Source organism: Mastigoproctus giganteus, chromosome 13 (genome assembly GCF_048544385.1).
Source record: "Mastigoproctus giganteus isolate SK-2022 chromosome 13, ASM4854438v1, whole genome shotgun sequence".
NCBI lineage: Eukaryota > Metazoa > Arthropoda > Arachnida > Uropygi > Thelyphonidae > Mastigoproctus > Mastigoproctus giganteus.
Window position 1 is genome coordinate 162,441,726 of NC_143587.1, and position 22,238 is coordinate 162,463,963.

At 38.9% G+C, this 22,238-nt stretch overlaps 1 protein-coding gene across 1 annotated transcript in view; it reads right to left on the reverse strand.

Moving 5' to 3' along the window:
- LOC150076565 (uncharacterized) overlaps positions 1–22,238 on the reverse strand; it is a 308,265-nt gene that overhangs the window by 14,390 nt on the left and 271,637 nt on the right. The window contains exons 12-13 of the mRNA XM_090387038.1: positions 21,722–21,778; positions 10,758–10,852 (exon numbers count right to left, since the gene is read on the reverse strand). Coding sequence (XP_090243164.1) covers positions 10,758–10,852; positions 21,722–21,778 — 152 coding nt within the window. The remainder of the gene's footprint in view (positions 1–10,757; positions 10,853–21,721; positions 21,779–22,238) is intronic.

Here is a 22,238-nt window from a genome sequence, read left to right on the forward strand (position 1 = left end):
AGGATCCCATATCTCCAAGTGATATTGTAAGCTTTTTCATTGTCAAAAAATACTGTAACCATATGTTGTGATCTAATAAATGCATTTCTGATGTTGGCTTCTATCCAAACTAGGTGGTCTAGTGTAGACCTGTTTAAAACCACATTGCATGTTTGTATAGATGTTATTTTCCTCTAAATACCATATCGATCTCTTATTTATCATTTTTTCAAGTAATTTTCCTAAACAACTGGTGAGGGCGATAGTCATGGATTTGTTAGGTCTCTGTCAGGTTTAGGGAAACCTAGAACTATTGCATTGTGGCATGTGTTTGGAAATACATTTTCTTGGAATATTCTGTTATACAGTTTCGATAGATTTTCTAATTCAGTCTTGTTAAGGTGCTTGATCATATAATGTATGTTATCTTGGCCTGGCTGTGGACAAAACCATTTGGATATTGTGAATAGTTGATTGTAGGGCTCATTACCTTTTGATTTAAATTTAATGTTATGCTTTTCTGCTTTTTCTTTTTGGATCAGAAATTTTGGATGGTATGAAGCTTTTGCTGATACTTTTGCAAAGGTCTCACCTAAAGTATTTGCAATGATGGTAGGTTCAGTCAAACTAATTCCATTGCAGACCAGTATATTGGTGATGGCATATTTTTATATTTACCTGTCATTTTTTGCATTTTATTCCAGACTATATGTGCATTTGTTGTTTTGTTTATCGTAGATGTGAATTTGATCCATGTTGCTCTTCGATTCTGCTTCTTAGTGAATCGTGCTATAGCTTGCATTCTTTTGTACTGAATCAGATTGTCTGTGGTGGGGTATCTGCGAAATCAGTTCCATGCCATATTTTGTTATTTTCTTGTTTCAGTGCAATCACTGTTCCACCACGTTTTTGGACGATTTAGGAAATGTGATGAAGTCTTTGGGATTGTTAGCTTGCCTGCATTTTGTATGGTTTCTGTGACATGTGCTGGAGCAACAACTACTGTTTCCTGCTCAATTATATTGGTGTTGAAAACTGCTTTCCTCTTAAATGCTTCCCGATTAATTTTTTCTATTTTCCAGCAACACTACCAAGAAGATCCTCGAAAACTTCCCAATTAAATGCTGTGTAAAGTGTAGGAGTACATATGGTAAGGTCTATAGCTGTAGCGGTCTGAGTTGGAAAGTGGAAGTAAGTGTAGTTACCTCTGTTAAGAAGTAAGAGGTTGTGATTATCTAGCAGTTGTTCAATGATGCGTCCTCTTTTGTTGTAGTCTGAGCATCCCCTACAAAGGGTTATGTCCATTCATATCTCCCATCAGACAGATTGGGGGAGGTAGTTGTGTAGTAATGCATCTAGGTCTTCATAAGAGGCATCTTCTCCTGGTGGAATGTATTGTACAAATTGCTACCACCTCTAATCGGCTATTTATATGCACCTGTTGTGTTGGTATTCTGTCATTTACTAACATAGCAACTCCTCCATATGTTGTACCTTGAGTTATTCAGTCTCTTCGGGAACTCATTGAATAGTTCCTGATATTCAGGGTATCTTGTTGTTTAAGGTACGGTTCCTGGAGATAGATACAGATTGGTATGCTGGGTGATCAGATATTGTACGCCATCAAAATTAGTGTGTAATCCTCGACAGTTCCACTGAATAATTTTATCCATTATTTATATTTGCTCAGCCCTCAGGCAGTTTTCGTTGGGTGGTTGTCTTTTGTTTTTCTGTCCTTACTCTCTCTCTTTTGGGAAATACCAGTTTTCCGGTATCCATATCTTCTTCAGCATGGATTTTCAACACTTCATCATCTAACTTTCCTGTTTTCTCAAATTCCGTAAATTCGGAGGTAGGTTCATGATTTCTTGGTCCTTCATTACTCTTACACTGTTAGGTTGGAGAATCTGAGGGGACTGAGATCAGTGTATTTACTGTTTTCTCATGTTTATCTTGTTGCTTTGCTTGGAGTAAGTGTTTGACTTGTGGAGAAAAAGAATTCATTTGGAGGAACTGAGGTTTCAGTTTGACATTCCACTGATTTAAATTTAGTCGCTACTTGTGCGTACGTTGGTCTACTAGTTATAGTTGGCTGGACCATTTTTCTTGCTTCTTGGTATGTAATACTGTGGTCTGTTCTGTATTTCTTTTTCTCATCTTTCACATGTTCTGGAGTAAGCACGATGTTCTCCTTTACAATTTGGACACTTCGGGGTTGGAGCTGGGCAGCCACCAATCTGATGTTTTTTGGATCCACATTTAGCACACTTCGGTGTACACAGCAGGAACTAGGCAATCCTATGCCTGGGGGAAAGGTGTTATAAGTAGGCCCCCATTATATGCAGGTAGTCAATCTTTCAGTAGCGTAGCTAGGGTCAGCGACGCCCGGGGCAACATGTCTTCCTCGCACCCCGATTTTGATATATAATTCTTGCACCCCCCCCCCCCCGCTACAACTCTGCAATATTTATGAATTTATAAAAATTATTATTGCAATGGTCTACGATTTGTATATATATTTATTAATAAAAGAATTTAAATAATATAATGAATATAACAAAACAAAAATATCAAAGAAAAAGAAACTTACAGATATTAGATTATATCTACAGAGAATTTAATTCTATATAAACTATAAAGAAATTAGAAAACCAGATAGTTTATGTTTATATATCTAGTATAAAATCATACAAACAAAATATTGTGAAATATAGTATTTTTAACATTATAACATACACTAAAAATATGCAATGGCAATGAACGTATATTATTTTAATTGAATTTTTCTTGCTTTGAAGGACCTTTCACAAGAAAATTCATAGTGATATTTCTATATTTAGATAAGATTCTATTTATTAGTCAATACTCATGAACGAATTGGAGAAGTTGTAAAGGGGTTACAGATTTTATATCCTGCAGAATTGATAAAACATGATTTTTCAACAGATATTCGAAAAATCTATTGAAATATCAACAGATATTCGAAAAATTTTGTTTGTCCTCCAGTGGTTAGTACTGGATGACAAACCAAAACGCTCAGAGGTGTGACGTCACAAAACGGGCCATACTTTATAGAAGTTTGTAATTAGAGTTTCTTTGTTATTTTCGAAATTTGTAAAATACCGTTCCTCCCAGATTTTTATTTTTTTTTTTTCAATAAGCGATTATAAATCCTGAATTTAATTTTTCACTCACAAAAATTTCTGGAATCATAAGTAGCACATACAAAGATAATTCAGCATTTCTCCTAATAAAATTTTTATAGGTGGTTGCATACATCTTGCGTTCCACTACATTGTGGAACGGTAATCCCTTTAACCCTTAATTTTCACTTGCTAATTGCTTAAATTGCCTAAAAGCAAGAGGTGGAAACAAAGAATACAAAGTTAAGTCTCTCATAATCCGTTCGTTATATGGTAATTTTCTTCATTCTACAGAAACTTTTAAATGTAATTACCAAAAGGAATTCAAAAAATTTGCTAGAAAGAAGTTCATTAAACACAGGTCTGACTGTAATTAAATTAAAGATGAAGCAATTTTAAAATATATAACTGGTTGAATTCATCCTTAAAATGCTGCACCTGGGGCTGGCACCCCGCTTGCCCCACCCTAGTTCTGGCTCTGTCGGTGTATTTCTACATGCAGTCTGTGTCTATATTTTTGACATTTGAAATATTGCAAGGGATTTGGGATATATGCTTTTACTTGGCAGTTCAAATATCCTACTTTTACAGTAGGTGGGATTTTTGGTGTGTTAAATGTCAGGATTAAGGTGTCAGGATCGTTATTTTCAGTGGATACCACCACCACCCAGACAATCGTTTCGAAGCTAGTTGGCTTCATCATCAGTGGTGGTCAGGTACCCTGATAACGCAACATGCTATCACTGTTGCGAAGTTGGTGGTGGTATCCACTGAAAATAAATAACAGTAGTCTTCTCTACTACAGAAGCGTTATTTATTCGAAGTAGTGCAATACCAGCTATCTCATTGTGAAGACACCCACAATATGAGATACAATTAAATGATTCCTTTACACTACATACATAGTTCAAATCTATGGTGTATCTACACTGATATTATATAGAAGAATGTTAAAGATACCATCAACAGCAAGGGTGACCAATGCGAGTGTCCTGCAGGGAAGTGGAAAAACCTGTGAATTGCTGAAGAATGTAAAAAGAAGAAAAAAAAAAAAAGGCACAACTTGGACACCTGATGCGGAACAACAAATATGCAATTCCATGGCTAATTATTCAGGAGAGAATGTAGGGAAGAAGAAATCCTGGGAGAAGATGCATATCATGGCTAGATAACATCAAGAATTGGACAGGACTGAACACTGAGCAGCTGATGCAGAGCTACCAGAGACAGAGAGGCATTAGCATTAAGTAGAGGCATATGATGCAAGAAAGCAAGCTTATGCAGCATCAGCCAAAAAAGAAAAAAAAAAAACACACACTTCCTTTTCACCCCTCCGTTCATTCGAAATACCTGTCTGGCGGAGCCTTAAATTTATTTAGGCTATCAACTTCCACAACAGGGGATGGAAGTCTGTTCCACCAACCAACTACCCGCTGGCTAAAGGCAAATTTCCGCACATCTATCCTACATCTGTCTTTCCTCAATCTGAATTTATGCCCTCTCAGGTGATTATTCTGAGCAAGAGGAAGAATTCCATCGGCATTGAGCATGCTCAAACCATTCAAGGCTTTATACACCTCTATCAGATCACCTCGCTGGTGCTTAGTCTCCAGACACTGTAATTTGCAAACCATAAGCCTTTCTTCGTAAGAGCAAAGGCTGAAGTTTTGTAAATTACAGTTGGCAAACCATAAGATGGAAGCTTGTGAAGATCTTTAAGCCAAACATGATCAAAAGTCTTTGAGATGTCAAGAGCAACTGCTTGTGTTTCACCGAACTTTTCCATTGAATTAGTCCATAAATGGGTAACGTAAGCCAGAATATCACCAGTGGATCGATATTGACGGAATCCATACTGGCGATTGTTATCAGATGGAAGGTTTCTAGGTAGTTTAAGAGTTGGCGGTTAACTGATTTCTCCATTACATAAGAAAGAATAGAAGTAATTTCAATGGGACGATAACTGGATGGGAGGGATTTGTCACCCTTTTTAGGAACTGGCTGGATATGAGCAAATTTCCAAGGAGAAGGAAAAACACATTTGGAATAAAAAAGTGGAAAAAGGTGGCAAAGAACAGGAGTAAGTTCAGGAGCACAGGTTTTGAGAACAAGTGGAGAAATACCATCGGAACCTGGAGCTTTCTTAGCATCAAGTTTCATCAAAATTCTTCTGACATCCTTTTGATGGAAGACCACAGGAGGCATTGAATGGACCGTGTTGGGAATGGTGGGAGGTGTTTTACCAAGATCATTAATACATGAATTGGAAGAAAAATGGGATGCTAGCAGGTCAGCTTTATCCTTGGTTGAAGTGACAACAGAACTATCTGGTTTGGACAGAGGTGGGAGCAGAGATGGGCAAAAGTTGCAGCCAAAGCTTTGGCAAGAGACCAGAATGCTTGGCTACCATTAGGGCAAGAAGCAAATTTTCTACTCTTAGCCTTTTCAAAATCTAGTTTGGACTGATTAATGACTGCTTTACAGTTGCAAGCTTTGGTGTAGGCAGAAAATGAAACTGAAGAATTGGAAACAAGCCAATTATGATATGCAACGTTCTTCTCTTGAACAGCTTTAGCACATTTATTGGAAAACCAAGGTTTAGATAAAGGACACGATTTTAAAGTGGAGTGTGGGATAAAGGATTCCATTCCTGCAAGAATAATTTCACTGACACGATCTGAGCAAACATTGCCATCAGAAGTTTTGAAACAGTAATCCGACTAAGGAAAAGAAAAGAAATCTCGCACATCATCCTATTTTGAATTCTTGTAATGCCAAACAATACACAGTTGGGAATAGCCATGACATAAAGGCTCCGTTGGAGAAGAGACAGTCACCAAATTGTGTGATCTGAGGTGCCTAAAGGACCTCTCACTTCGACTGTGTACTTAGAAGAGTTGTTTGTGAGAAAAAGATCAAGCGTGTTGGCTGTATAGTTAGGATTGTCCAGTATTCTTGTAGGTAAATGAACAATCTGTGCAAGGTCATTAGTAATTGTAAAAGCCTCAGCATCTCGACCAGCTGGGTCAGTGTGACTAGAAAACAGGAGCCAGCTGGAGTTGTGAACATTAAAATTACCAAGGAATATTACCTCACTGTTAGGAAAGTTGGACTGGAGAAAGTCAAGTTGGAAAGAGAGGAAGTCAAAGAGCTCCAAGTGAGTAATGGAGTTGGGAGAACAGTAGAGAGAACAGATGAATTTGACACAACGAGGTAGAGAGATTTTAAGCCAGAGATCGAAAAGAGGAGATTCCAAATTACTAAGTCTCTGACAGGGAATATCAGAACAGACATATGCACAAGTACCACCTTTGAGGCGAAAGGAATCATACAGCAAATAATTCGGGCAACTGAGATGAGCAGTAGTTGAATCAACCGATAACTGAGATTCTGTCAGAAAACGTACATGGGGTTTGGCAGATTGCAAGTGGAAATGGACATCGTTGAGTTTAGAATTGAGACCATGTATATTTGTGAAATGAATTAGGAAGTGTTTGGGAGGTTTAGATCTTTTTGCAGATAAGTTTGCTCTATTAGTTGGACAATTCATGGTGTATTCAATAGTAAGAAAAAGAGAATGGGACATACTGTATGAAATAATGAAATTTTTGGATATGGTGTACACATGGTAAGAATATACCCAGATCCTTGACATAATGTGGCCTTGACAATGCCCCCCCCCCCATACACACTACTCGGACTCCTTCCAGTCACTATCTGGCAGTGTAGAGGTAGCAAGATTATACACTAGCTGATTCGGAAGCCTCCTGGAGACTTACCAAGAGGTTTGGCCCAGTGTACTAACTAGTGGCCGGCCTGCGAATGCCGATTTAGAGCTGTACCCTCGAAATGTAAGGAAGATTGGATCTCGCCACAATGTTCATCATAATCTCAAAACACATCAATCATACTGCATGATGGAAGAGATGGGGAAGGGTTGACCGGAACTTAGCTCTGGAGACTAAACATGGGTTCCACCACTTCAAGCCTCAAATAAGCAAACTGGTGGTATTGCACCGGTTGATGAGAATCATCTACAACCTAATACTGCCTGGTAACAGAGAGGGGCGGCATTCTTCTATGTGGTGTGGGTGCCACACCTTAACCCCTGCTTACATTGGTTCACACCTGGATGGTCACCCACCGCGTGCTTGTGCATGGAGGTTATACCAGTATCACTAACAGTCCCACCATCGTGAAGGTGCAAGCAGAGGATTTGGCTGTCACAGACCGTCCGGACTTCGCTGAAATTGGGTCAATTTAACTTGAGTGTCACCCGAATATCAGTTGCATCAGCGTTTTAGACTCCCAGGTAGCAAGTGCAGCTTGTCTGGCCTATCTGAGAGAATGTATGTGACAACCTCAAGGACCAAGGTGTGGTCTGACCATGGGACATATGGATGCACCGGACAATTAATATTAGCACTATTAAGTTGTCAACTTCTATGACAGATGGAAATTTGTTCCAGCAATCAACCACCCGCTGGTTGATTGCTAAAGGCAAATTTCCACACATTTATTCTACAACTGTCTTTCATCAATTTGAATTTATGTCCCCTCAGGCAACTAATCTGGGCAAGAGGAAAAATCCCATCAGTGTTGAGCTTGTTCAAACGATTCAAGGCCTTATACACCTTAATCAGATCACCTCACATGTGCCTAGTCTCCAGACACTGCAATTTGCAGAACTTAAAGTCTTTCTTTGTAAGAGTAACCCTTTGTTTCATTCACCAACTTGTTGCCCTTCGCTGTACTCATTCGAGCAACTCTACAATCTTCCTAAAATGAGGCCTCCAGACCTGTATACAGCACTCAAGGTGTGGCATTATAGAAGGGGATAATCACCTTATCCTTGCTAGAAAAATTCCTGTATATCATTGACAAGACACCATGCACTATTCATGCAGACTGTCTGGACTGCTCAGGAAACTTCATATCTGACTGCACAATTACCCCCAGGTCCTCTTCATTCTCTATCACCCTGAGTACCACACAGTTGATATTGCCAGCTTTAATTTCATTAGGAGATGCTGGTGAATTAAATGTTAGGATAATGTTTCTAGTGGGAATCCCTATGCATGAATATTCATTTTGCAACTGTCACTTTTTGGGGTTTTAATTCAAACAGATTTCCTCTTCAGACACTTCCATGAGATCCCATTCATCAATGACACCACAGTATCAGTTCAGTGTCTTGTGATTGGCAATTCCCCCCTATCGACTTGGAGGAGCTGTTCTGAATGTTCATCACTTCTGGTCACTACAAGGATGATGCTTGAGTGAAGCAGTTTGATAGATTTAGGAGAGCTTGCCAGCCCTTCCAAACCCTTCTAGATATAAAAGGTGCAATTTTTCTTATAATTTTCTCACTTGTAGAGTGAATTATCAGGTAACAAGGTGTTGGACCTGATATTGTGTCAGTTTTTTACTGAAGTGACATCAGTGGGATCAACATTCACATTTTCAGATAGGGACTGGGTTGGGGCCTAGAAGAAATACTGTTATTGGGATTCATATAGATTTTTTTTTTATTCAGTGTCCGGGCTCCACACCCACAATGGAGCCCAAATAAAACACCCACTACCCAGCAGGCAATAAATGTGCCCAGGAGTGAGATGCCAGGGCTATCCAGACACTATACTCACACGGCCACCAGCCTGAATCCCATCCCTCAGACCACGAGGGTAGTGGCATGGCATTGACATGACTGACTCCCACAGGTGAACCCACTAGCCAATTGATCCTGGCTGAGCCTTCCAAGACCACCTGCCTTGCTGAAGATGGGACAAAAGTGGTGTGTTGAAGCTGAGCCCTTCAACCACGATGATCCCCCTTTCCAAATTTTTTATGTCGCAGCACATAGCAAACACATGAAAAATGAATATGGCAGTCTCATCCTTGCCTGAGCATCTGGATTTCTTCTGGCCAATGGGATAGGAATGAGTGCCTGAATTATATATAGATATAGGTACTATAGCACACAGGTATAGTGCAGAATGGCAGTCTAGTAATCTTTACTACGAAGGATGGTGTGATTTACTAATTACATCTGCATCTACTTGTGATGAATTGAGCTTTGTTTTAATATTTGTATCTTTTTGCAAAATAATAATTACTATTTCCTTGTGAAAAAAGAAACTTGCATCTTCTTGCGGTGCATCGGAACTCAACATCTGCATTTTCTGCAGTGCAACAACTTTCATTTCTTTATGATAAAATATGTTGTGATGATATATGTTGCTATATTATTAACAATGACTGTCTGCTGGCTGGGCCCATTTCAGAGAAAATAGGGGGCTCCAGTGGAGGGTTAGATCTCCTGATGGTGGATAGTGGCGATAACTGAGAAAAGTACACACAAGCAAGGTCCTTTCTTAGTTGCAGGATGGTTATGGCAGTCATAAGGTTCACTAAGCATCTGTATTTGTTCAGGCCAATGGGATGGGAATGAGTGCTTGAAGTGCTGTGGCTCGCAGGTACAGTGTAGAATGCTGGTCTGGGCAGTCTTCACTTTAGAGGTTAATGTGCTTCACTGATTATAACTCTAATTATGCTGAATTGATTTATTTGACATGTGATGGCATGCCTCATCTTATTTCTGTTGTTAGTACATAACTTATTTGTTGAAGTAGTCTAGTGTGCTGGATTTATGATTTGACATTATACTTCCTTGGATGTGAAAAACAAAAGTACATGATCTTCATAGTTGAGGGCATGCATTTGAATTGTGTACTTCCTATTGCCAGGGATGGTAACTAGTGGCAGAAAATGTACAGTATTTTAAATAGGTGGTAGAGTTGCCAGAAAAGCTGGATGGGGCTGCCTAGTTTAATAAATAAAAAAAATAGTCCACATTTGCTGAACTTAAATGGAGTTTACTCTTATTGACCCATCATTTGGAATTTCCTTGAGAATCAGAATTTTTTTTTTATATGAAATATAAAATAAAATCTAGAATTTTTGGGAGGAGGGGAACTCCACCCCATACTATCATTGATTGGTTAAGAATTCCAAAGTTTTCAATGTATGTCAATAATATGATCAACATGCCACAATGGAATTAGGTTTGTCACCTAATTCCATAAATACTGTTTCATTAACATGTTAATGGAATATTCATTTAGAGGGCATCAGTTATATAAATTTTATGATAATCTATAACAGCCATTAGAGCATTTACCTAAACTGACAGAGTATAATTGCCATTTTTGCAGTTTTAGATCTGTATGGTCCTAAATAGAAGTAAGATGAGTGAAAATCCCCGAGGTCATCTACTTAACTAGGTATATAAATACTGTGAACTGGGTAAACAATAAGAAATATCATTTCCTCATTTTAGCTTTTTTTACCTTACATTATTTTCAAATTAAGAATACAATATTGTTTGGAAAATGTATAAGAATTTTTACAGCTGTTTAAGCAATACCATACAGCAGTAGAATTTTAAAAGCATTTTCCCAGTCTAAAACACTGCTTTTGAAGTAGAATTCAATGCTTTTTTCATATACTATATTATTTGCAAATCAAGTTTTCATAATTCATATATTTTATTAATAAAATAACTAGATGTTGAAAGGATATTTTCATAAATTTTTCTTTAATATCATTTTAAACAAAGAACCACTTAAAGGATACATTCATCATAAGGTGAGAGATCCATGTCCTGAATATCTCCTTTGTGACAATATACTTCTCCAAGATACTCATGATGATCAGGATAACGACGATACCTAAAATTTATATACTCTTAATAGCTCAAAAGATTATATACATATCACTGTCAATTTCAGTATTATAATTGATGTTACGGGAGAGAATGTTTCTATAGGGATGTGATAAACTTAAATAGAAAGGGTGGAAGAATATTTGCTGATGACATTGAGGCAGTGTTAGGTGGGTTGGAAAACTGCTAGCTTGGGGGGGAGGATTCACAGACTAATAGATTAACAGTAGCCGCAGGCAGAGGTGAAAGTGATTCTTGCACTGCTTCTATTGGAATGAGCAGCAGCCTGGAAAGTGAGGTGCTGGGAATTTCATGGACTGCAGGGAGTCATCATGGAACAAGTAAATACATGGGCTGTGTTAGGGTAACTAAGAGTAAGAATAGGTGCATGTATACTTGCATTTACACCACTGCTAGGAGTATAGTAAATAAATTTGATGAATTTGATGTGCTGGTCAAGACATCGAAGGCAGATATTGTTGGGATATCAGAGATGTGGTGTCACACAGATATAAGAAATGCAGAATTGGAATTTGGGGAGTGCAATGTGTACAAAAAGGATAGACATGATAGAAGGGGGAGGAGGGGTCATGCTGTTAGCAAAGAAACACGAAAATTTAAGGTGCAGTGTTGAGTCAGTTAATGTGACATAAGCACTGGGAAAGCTAAACTGAGAGCAGGAGTGTGTTATAGGCCTAATGACTCTGATGAGTACAACAAACAACTGTACAGAGAAATAGTGTGCCAGTAAATCAGATTGTCTTATAATGGGGGATTTTAACTTCCCAGATATAGACTAGAACTTCTGGGTTGGTCACTTGCACACTAGCAAGACTTTTGTGGATTTATTGGATGGTTATTTTCTGCAGCAGCATGTTCGAGAGGCAACCAGAGGGAGTAATACTCTTGATCTGATTATCAGCAGTGATTATTCATGCATTAAGAATCTGCAGACAGAGATACCACTAGGTGGCAGTGATCGCAGTGTACTGATGTGGGATTTACTCAAAGAGGTAACTACCATCAGGGGTAAAGGGAGAGGTTTTTGCTTTCATAAAGGTGACTACAGTGGTCTCAGACAGTTTTTAAATTCTATACAGTGGGACCAACTGATGATGTTGCCAACAGCAAATTCTAAATGGGGTGCATCCAGGGAATTAATCTTGGAAGCTACTAGGCTTTTCATACAAACTAAAAAATAATATTCAAGGTTTAAGCCTAAATGGATGTCAGATGAAATGATGAGACTCATGGCACTGAATAAAAATGCATGGGATGCATATAAATTATCAGGAGACAGGCTCTAGCAGAGAGGTAAATGATTTTGTAATAACTGAGAACAAAGTGGAGTAGAAATTGTTGAAGTTGAACATAAGAAAGGCACCCGAGGTGGATGGGATCTATCCTTTAGCCATGATTAGGCATCCTTGAACTTAGGGGAGGTCCCCCATGGACTGGAGATATGCAAATGTATTCCTAATTCACAAAGGGGGATCAATAACTTCTGTTTTGGGAAAATAATGGAGTCACTGGTTAATGAAGCAATGTAAGATAATCTAGACAAGACTGTGGTTATAGTTCAGACATTGTGTGAGTTTGGTAAGGGGCAGCTTTGTCTGAAAAATTTGATTGGATACTATGATGTGGTCACAAAGGAACTGGATGCAAAAAATAATTTTGATATCATATACTTGGATTTTAAGAAAGCTTTTGATACTGTTGAACATGGAAGGCTGCTGTACAAGTTGGAACAGTTGGCATTAAGGCCAAGTTGCTGCTATGGTTAAAGGGATGGTTGAGTGAGAGAAGACAGAAAATAGTAATTATTATTATTAGCCATATGGTGAAAGGAAGCCTGAGGCTTATGCTGCACTAGCCAAAACACAATTCCTGAATTACCCTGAGAGAGAGAGAGAGAGAGAGAGAGAGAGAGAGAAGTAGAAAGGAATCATCAAGAAAGAGAAGAATGATAATATCTAGCTCAGGACTGTGAGTATGCCAAGCCCATACTCACCAGATGTGAGCCCCTGGGGAAATCAATGGACACTGGTCTTCATGGACTAACGTTATTAGTGGTGTCCCCCAGGGGATCCCCGTGTTGGGCTCATTGCTATTTTCTATATTTATCGATGATATTGATAAAGGTATATCAAGCTTAATGTCCAAGTTTGCAGTTGATACGAAGGTTGGTAGAGTAGTTAATGACAGTAAGAACAGTATATTCTACTGCAAAAGGATCTGGAAAAGTTGAACAGATGGGCTGAGAGGTGGCAGCTGAAGTTTAACATTGACAAATGCAAAGTGCTGCATATAGGTAGCAGTAACCCAAGAGTAACATACCAACTGTGTGGTACACTCAGGGTAGTGGAGAACGAAAAAGACTTTGGGGCAGTCAGATATGAGGTTTTCTGAGCAGTGAAAAAAAAGGCTACAAGAATAGCTCATGGGGTCTTGTCAATGATATATAGCAATTTTGATATCAGGGATAAGGAAGTGATTATCCCCTTGTATAAGGCAATGGATCAGGCCACACCTTGAGTATTGCATACAGGTCTGGAGGCCTGTATGCAGTATTGCAATGTGAGTATTGCAATACTGAATTGCAAAAATGTTATTATTGGCCTAGATTCAAATGCTGATTCTCCTACATGGGGAACTGAATTTTCTGACCTCAAAGGGGGAACAGTTGGAGGAGGTTCCTATTGCTAGCAGCCTGGTTTTTATTAATATTCTAGGACATGTGACTACTTACCCTTCAACTTCAAGAGGGTTTAATATAGATGTGACAATGTGTAGCCCATCACAGATATCTGAAATAAGGAAGTGGAGGGTGTATGACAACAGGACTACAAGCGATCACTGCTGCATTGTGTATACAGTTGTGTTATGAGGGAAATGATATGCCTAGGCTGACAGGTTTTCTGTGAAAATAGCAAAGTGGCAGAAGTTCTCTAAGCTAATGCAGTCTCAAAGAACTGACCAAAGCAAAGTTACATATTTGGAATGGCAGCCTAGCTGGCAACAAGCAAGGCAAGGGCATTCTTAGCATTTGAAGCCTTGTATGGCTCTATAGTGGCAAGGCATCAGAAGTTTAAGTGTACTTGATATACAAATGCACATTTTACGAAGACCTAAGGTGTATACTCATTACGCAAATCATGTACTCCTCGAATTCGAGGATGAATATAAAGCCTTCAGGAAATATGCACAAAAACTATTTGCAAGAAGAAGACGGCGAGTGGCCCCATAAAACAACACACAGAATGTGCTACCAGTACACAGAAGGACACAGTCAAGTAAAGGAGACAGAACCATGGAGCTGACAGAAGCTGCTACCTGATGATGCAGGGAACCACAAAGCAGAACTACAAACCCAAGAATGAAAGTGTACCCACCTCGTTGACAATACATCAATGAACTGTATTAGTGAGGGTCAGTCTTGCGGTCGAGCGACCGCAAGACTGACCCTCACTAAACTTTGTCTTTCACTCAGCTATATCAAAGCTCTGACCTCCGCCCACTCTCAAGTGACAACCGGATGGGGGGGGGCACCAGCATGAGGACAAAGAACCTCCCAGGCCTCATCTACCACAATACATCCACACAGATTAAGTTGACTCCCCCTACAAATGGAAAATGGATGAGATTGCACCTCAAGTGCAACCAAAGCCTGTACTGCCCTGACCACACCGGATGGGAAGAACCTGGTCCCAAGAGTGACCTGGATAGGAAGAACATAATGGCAAAAGGGAGAAGCAGCATTGCTGTATGGCCAAATTGGCTTTCCTGACTGCACTCCCTTGTGTGGTCCTTTCTTCCCCCCCTGATGGGGAAGGTTTCCACTGTCTCTTCGCTCCCCTGCAGCCTCCCCGTTCTTCGCCTGGTGAGGCATAGGCCTGCCTCACAATCTGGGGACACCTTCCCTATCATCCCCATATTTCTGCCTTTCACCCCCCAGTCTTCAGCCCCCACTATCTATACGGCAGCGCATGTCCCACACCTGTAAAACTCTAATAATGTCTAAATTAAAAACTAAGTATGCAAACTTTTAGGTCTTATAAAATCTAGTGTCTACCCCAACAATGTTTTTTTTTATTTTTTTTTTTTTTAGGGTCCTAGCCACTGAAATCTTAAAAGGCAAAAGGGAGAAGCAGCATTGCTGTATGGCCAAATTGGCTTTCCTGACTGCACTCCCTTGTGTGGTCCTTTCTTCCCCCCCTGATGGGGAAGGTTTCCACTGTCTCTTCGCTCCCCTGCAGCCTCCCCGTTCTTCGCCTGGTGAGGCATAGGCCTGCCTCACAATCTGGGGACACCTTCCCTATCATCCCCATATTTCTGCCTTTCACCCCCCAGTCTTCAGCCCCCACTATCTATACGGCAGCGCATGTCCCACACCTGTAAAACTCTAATAATGTCTAAATTAAAAACTAAGTATGCAAACTTTTAGGTCTTATAAAATCTAGTGTCTACCCCAACAATGTTTTTTTTTTTTTTTTTTTTTTTAGGGTCCTAGCCACTGAAATCTTAGGAAACTAGGTGGCAGCCTGCCAGAGTAAAATATAGAGCTACTGGGTACCTGGTCTAGGCCAAGTGTGGGCAACATTGGGCCCCAGTCTAGAAGCTAAATGACCAGAAAAAAAATGATACATAACACTACACTACACTTAAAAAATCCATACCCTTTTAAACTCTGGCTTTTTCAGTGAACTGTAACACCCACAGTGAAAGCAAAGCGGAGATGGGGGGGAACCCCTGGTGCTGCCAGACACGATCACACTTTACACTGTACTGTACTCTGATGGACTCCCAGTTGACAGAAGCAGGCAGGCTGGTTAGGGCCAGAAGGGCATTTCGGTGTTCAAAATGAATAGATGTAAGAGGGAGATAATATAATTAAAAGAATGATATGGTATATCATTAGTAGCATTATATAATCTACTAATTATAGCATTAGTAGAGGCACATGATACAAGAAAGCAAGCATCAGCCAAATAAAAAAAAAAAAACAAAACCATTTCTGACATCCATTTACTCCAAATGCTTGTCTAGTTCTGCCTTAAACTTATTTAAGTTGTCAACCTCCAACTACAACAAACGTCCATCCAACCAGTGGTATATTCGGGCCAGAATGCACCGGAACAACATTCCGGTACTTTTTTCTAAATGTCATAATAGAAAATCATTAAATTTATATACCTAATATTATGAAACAATGGCATAATCAAAGGGGAAGGAGAAATATCTATTTTACCCATTGTTACCAAAAATATATATCAATAGTAATCTTTAAAATTAATAGATTTCCTTAAAAATTTATTTAAAAACAAAAATATAAATTTTGCAATGAAACTTGAATGTTTCTTACTAAAGTATAATGTGTTAGATTAAGAGATCCAATGAATGAGGTATACTGTGATGAGTGCGAATGCTGAATTTTGATTCACCATGAGCTGAATGCTAGAACTGGTTGTTCTATGAACAGTGAGTCTGAAGTCTGATTCAGTTACTGTAAGTCGATGTGGTGTTATATAGTCTTCTGGAGAACGAGCATTCCGGTACTATATTTTTTACAACGAACGTTACAGTACTAATTTTTTTAGCAATACACCTCTGGTTCCAACTATCACCACCCACTGGCTAAGGCAAATTTCTGCACATCTATTCTACAATTTTGTTTCCTCAATTTGAATTTATGTCCCCTCAGGTGAGTAATCTAAGTAAGAGGAAGAATCTTAATGGCTGATGCTACATAAGCTCACAATGCTTGCTTTCTTGCATCACATGCCCCTATTACTATTATTAACTTATCTCATCAGCAATGAGCTTGCTCAAACTATTCAAGACCCTATACACCTCAATCAGATCACCTCGCACCTGCGATCTGATCTGATTGCAGTAACTGGTAACTAGGGAACTGAAAAGGCGTCTAGTCCTGAAACGCTGCAATTTTCCGAACCTAAGCCTTTCTTGGTAATGGCACCATTTTGTGTGCCATTCACCAATCTCGTTGCCCTTCTCTGCACTTGTTCCAACAGTTTTAGATCCTTCCTTAAATAAAGTTTCCAGACCTGTATGCAGTACTCAAGGCCATTGCCATATAAAAGGGGAAAATCACCTCCTTATCTCTACTAGCAAAATTCCTGTATATCATTGACAACCATTGTTCTGGCAGCCTGTTTGCACTGCTCAGAAAACTTCATATCTTACTACACAATTACCCCAGGTCCTTTTAATTTTCCACTACCCTGAGTGTAGCACCACAGGGTTGGTAGGTTACTCTGGAGGTTACTGTTACCCATATACAGTGCTTTACATTTGTCAATGTTAAACTTCAGTTGCCACTTGCTGTGGATCAAAGTACTGCAAAAACCTTGGGAGGTGCATTATGGCCACAGAAGCCAATGCGCCAACAACTACAAAAAAAAAAAAAAAAAAAAGTTGCCACTTCTCAGCCCATTTGCTCAACTTTTCTAGATCCTGTTGCAGTAAAGTACCGTCGTTACTGTCAATTAACAACCCTGTCAACATTCATATTGTCTGAAAACTTGGACATTAATGCTGATATAATATTATTGATAAATACAGAAAACAATAATGGGCCCAACACCGAACCCCGGGGGACTCCACTAATAACATTAGTCCATGGAGAGCAGTGTCCATTGATTACCACTCCCTGTCTTTTCCCACTCAACCATCCCTTTATCCATAGCAGCAACTTACCCTTAATGCCATACTGCTCCAATTTGTATAGTAGGCTTCCATGTGCAACAGTGTCAAAAGCTTTCCTAAAATTCAAGTATATGATATCAAAATTATTTTTTGCATCCAATTGCTTTGTGACCAAATCATAGTATCCAATCAAACTGATCAGACAAGACTTCCCCTTAACAAACTCATGCTTTGAACTATAACTGCAGTGTTGTCTAGACGATCCTGCAGTGCTTCTTTAAGCAGTGACTCCATCATTTTCCCTGGAACAGAAGTTAAACTAACAGGTCTGTAATTACTCATGTCACCCTTTGATCCCCCTTTGTGTATTGTGGACACATTTGCACATCTCCAGTCCATGGGGATCCCACTGAGTCTAGGGAAGCTTTCATAATTATGGCTAAGGGTTTGCTTACTTCCTTTGCTGCCTCCTTTAATATAACTGGATAGATACCATCCACACTGAGTGCCCTTCTTATGTTCAACTTCAACAATTTCTCCTCCACTTTACAAAATCATTTAGCACCATGCTGGAGTTTGATAAGCTTCTGGCCTCCGTTCCCAACAGATTTCCTCATGTCTGAATGTAGATGCAAAATACTCATTCAGTTAGTCAGGTACCTCAGCAGGATCATCAACAATCTAATCATCGATATTAATTGGACCAATCTGATTCATCTCCTTCCATCTAGAGTTTACATAAGTAAAGAACTCTTTGCATCCTTTGCCAAAGATTTCTCACATTCTGCCTTACTTCTCTAATCTCCTGTGTGACTTGATTACAGACTAGCTTATATCTACCAAAGTCTTCTGTATCACCTGATAATTTATATCTATCCCATACATTTTTCTTCTCTGCCACAAGCCTCATTAGTTCATTAGCCATCCAACTAGGCCTAAACTTTGAAGAATAATTTTTAGTTGCGACAAAAAGCCTAGTAGCTTCCAAGATTACTTCCTTGAATGCTTCCCAGTTAGAATTTGCTCTTGGTAACATCGTCAGTTGGTCCCATTGTATAGAATTTAAAAACTGTCAGACCCCTACAGTTACCTTTATGAAACCAAAAACTCTTCCCTTTAACCCTGATGGTAGTTACATATTTAAGTAAATCTAACATCAGTACATTGTGATCACTGCCACCTAGTGGTCCCTTTATCTGCAGATTCTTAATGCATGGAAAATCGATGCAGATAATCAGATTAAGAGTATCACTACCTCTAGTTGCCTCTCAAACATGCTATTGTACAAACACAATCATCCAATAAATCCACAAAAGCCTTGTTAGCGTGTAAATGACTAACCCAAAGTTATCTGGGAAGTTAAAATCTCCCATTATAAGACAATCTGATTTACTCGCAAAATCTATTTCTCTGTACACTTGTTCATTGTACTCATCAGTCAGTTCTGTAAAACACTCCTCTTCTCAACTTTGCTTTCTTAGTGCTTATGTTGTACCAAACTGACTGAACATTGCACTGTCTATCCATGTCTGCTGGATGCACTTAGATTTTGTGTTTGATAAGTAATAGCATAATCCCTCCTTCCTTCCTATCCTGAGTATACTTTCTGAACACATTTTTTGAATTTGGGAAACACTCCCCAAATTCCAATTCTGCATTCCTTATATCTGTGTAACACTAGGTCTCTGATATCACAACAATATCTGCTTTTGATGTCTTGACCAGCACCTCAAATTTATTGAATTTATTTACTGAACTCCTAGCATAGGTGTGCATGCATCTGTTCTTACTCTTAGTTACCCTAACACAACTGATGTATTTGCCTGTTCCATGATGACTCCCAGCAAACATGGAAATCCACAGCACCTTGATTTCCAGGCTGCTGCTCATTCCAATAGAAGCAGTGCAAGAATCACCTTCACCTCTGCCTGTATAGACTACCATTAATCTGTTAAATCTGTGAATCTCCCCAAAGTAGAAGTTTTCCGACCGACCTAGCACTGCCTTGATAGCATCAGTAAATATTCTTGAACCCTTTCTATTTCAGTGTGTCCCATCCCTGTTGAAGCAGTCTCTCCTGTTAACAAGCACAGACCACGCTGACAAAAATTTCATCCCACGAGTCTTGCAGAATCTCTCCAGGGCCGAACTGATTGATAAGGCTCTCATCATGTACTCCCTCCTATTGTGTCTGGAATTAGACACTTTCTAATTTAACCCTAACTTGCTCCTTTTTTTCAACATTGACCTATACTTGTTAAGTAAGTCTGCAGAGATCTCCTACTTTTAATGCTATTAGTGCCAACATGTACAGTAATATCAGCCTTTGTGCTCTTAAAAGATATCTGCTCTACAACATCATCAACTTTTGCCCCTTGGCAGACATACCCTAGTCCTATTCTGCCTATCCTTTTTGCTCAATTTATTTCCCATCTCCCTGACCACAGAGTCACAGACAATAAGTAGCTCCTGTGGGACCAGCGCATTCTGCCTTGAAGATTGCCACTGTGTTGCCTGATTACAAGAGTGAGGTCTGGTATTGAGTTGGGCAGCTGAGAGCTTTATGAGTTGTCCATTTTAATTCATTCAGGGGCATCTACCCTACTCTTCAAACTCTCATAGTTTGAAGAATTAGGCACCAACTCAGAGTTCACTCCCTTGGAAGAATTCAGTGTGTTGTGTGGGGTGATCTAAATCGGTATTCCACTTAAAGAAGTTAGTTGTAATAGTAACTCAGAATGTCTTGAGTGAAATGTCTCTATCAGTAAATCTCCTGATTGGAGACATTTGACCATTTTTGGTGAACCTGTAGCATTTTCTAGGCATCTCTGGATGATGAAAGGGGAGAGCTTGCTCACAGGTTGGGATGACAAAGAATGTACTATAAGGAAAGTTGGAGATTCCTGCTTCCTTGTGTCCTTTTTAAGTCTCTTTGAAAGAGAGACGTCATGGTCGGTGTCATTGTCATCTAGAGAGCTCTTAGACTAAACATGAAAATACATCAGTTTCCATTTCTGCTCCTTTTAGCCCTGAGGAATGGATTTTTCCCTAGGTTACCAGCCCCGCCACATGGAGGCAGGAGCTGTGCCACCAGTGACCAAGCGGATATTGAAGTTAGTAGAGTGGTTAGTATTTGATATGAAGACTAAGAAAAGAAAGGAGGATTCCCTTTCTGGGTTTTTACTTCTGGCTTTGCAAGCAAAGAACCACTTGATATGAACAAAAGAGGAGAAAATTACAGGAGAAAAGAAATAAAACTATATTGTTTTCAAAGAGCACTCTATAAATCACACAGAGAAACACGCTTGGCACTTGGGGCCAATATTTGAGCTCTTCAAGCACCTACATGAAATATTCATATGGTTCAGTGGCCATCAAGAGCCATAAGCTCTGTCTCAGAGTGCACAGAAACAAAGAGCAAGTGAAATGTTTTGTGTGGTAAGCTTCCATGATAAACCACAAAAGGTAGGTAATGTGGACAAAGGTTTTTACTAAGTTTCTGACTGGAATAACACCATTATTATTTTTAAAATATTCCAATATAAAAGCTTATTTGAAAACAACAACAATTTGGGTATTTAGTTGGGTCTATACAGATTTTTTTTTTTTTATACAGATTTTTATAAATTTTAAGTTTTTACCTGATCATTTTGAAATATACTTTATCATATTTCATTACTGTAATAAAATTCTCTAGACATTTAACTTGAGAGAGAGAGAGAGAGAGAGAGAGAGAGAGAGAGAGAGAGAGAGAGAGAGAGAGAGAGAGAGAGATGTAATCACTTCTCATGACTTTTTACCTCAGTCATTGCTGTGTCTCAGCTTCAAATAAATGGCAGATTAACTTTTTGGTGATGAAGTAGTGCAATATGAAGTCAACTTGTGGTCATTCTGAGGCCATTTAATACTAGGCAGTTTAAATTCTGCTGACCAGAAAAACATCCTACTTTTTAAAATATAATTAATTTCATTTCCAGATTTTCAATTCTGGGAAATTCAAAGTTAAATAAAATTTTCAGTAATTTATTCTGGTTTAATTATAAATGAAACATCTATAGGCAACCACTGTTATAGATGCTGACCTGGCATTTTTATTTAAAAAATTACAAGATAAATTTTTAAAGTGAAATGATTGTAATTTAAATGTATAAAAAATTAACTTTCATAATTTAGACATTTTTGCAACTCACGTAAAAGCATTTCTTACCTTCTAACAACTCCACCATCACAAGCACTGTACAGAAGACCTCCATTAGTGGTGTACCTATAAGGGAGGTAAAATAATTTCCACAGAAAATTAACTTGAGAGAATGAAAAGTATGTATTCAATTTACTATTTATTGAAAAATTTCTTCTCTTGACTCTCACATGTTTGCAAGTACATACACAGATACTATATAAAAATAATCCAATGTGTTTGAAGTTGCAACAAAAAATCTTTGCATAAATAACAATAACACTTGCAGGAGTAAGATTATTGGGCAGAATAAACATAGTAACAGTAGTTGCTGTTGGAAGTAAGAAATGGTCAAGATGGGAGCAGGTAGAGTAGTGGTCCATGAGACTTATTACAGACATTCTTTCAGGTATGACAGTCTAGGACTTGCTTGCTACCTGGGAGTCTAATGTGCTGATGAAATTGATATTCAGGTCCAATTTGTGAGGTGTTTTTGTGAAGTTTGGTTTTCCTGCAGTGACCAGACTCTCTGCCCTACTACCATGTA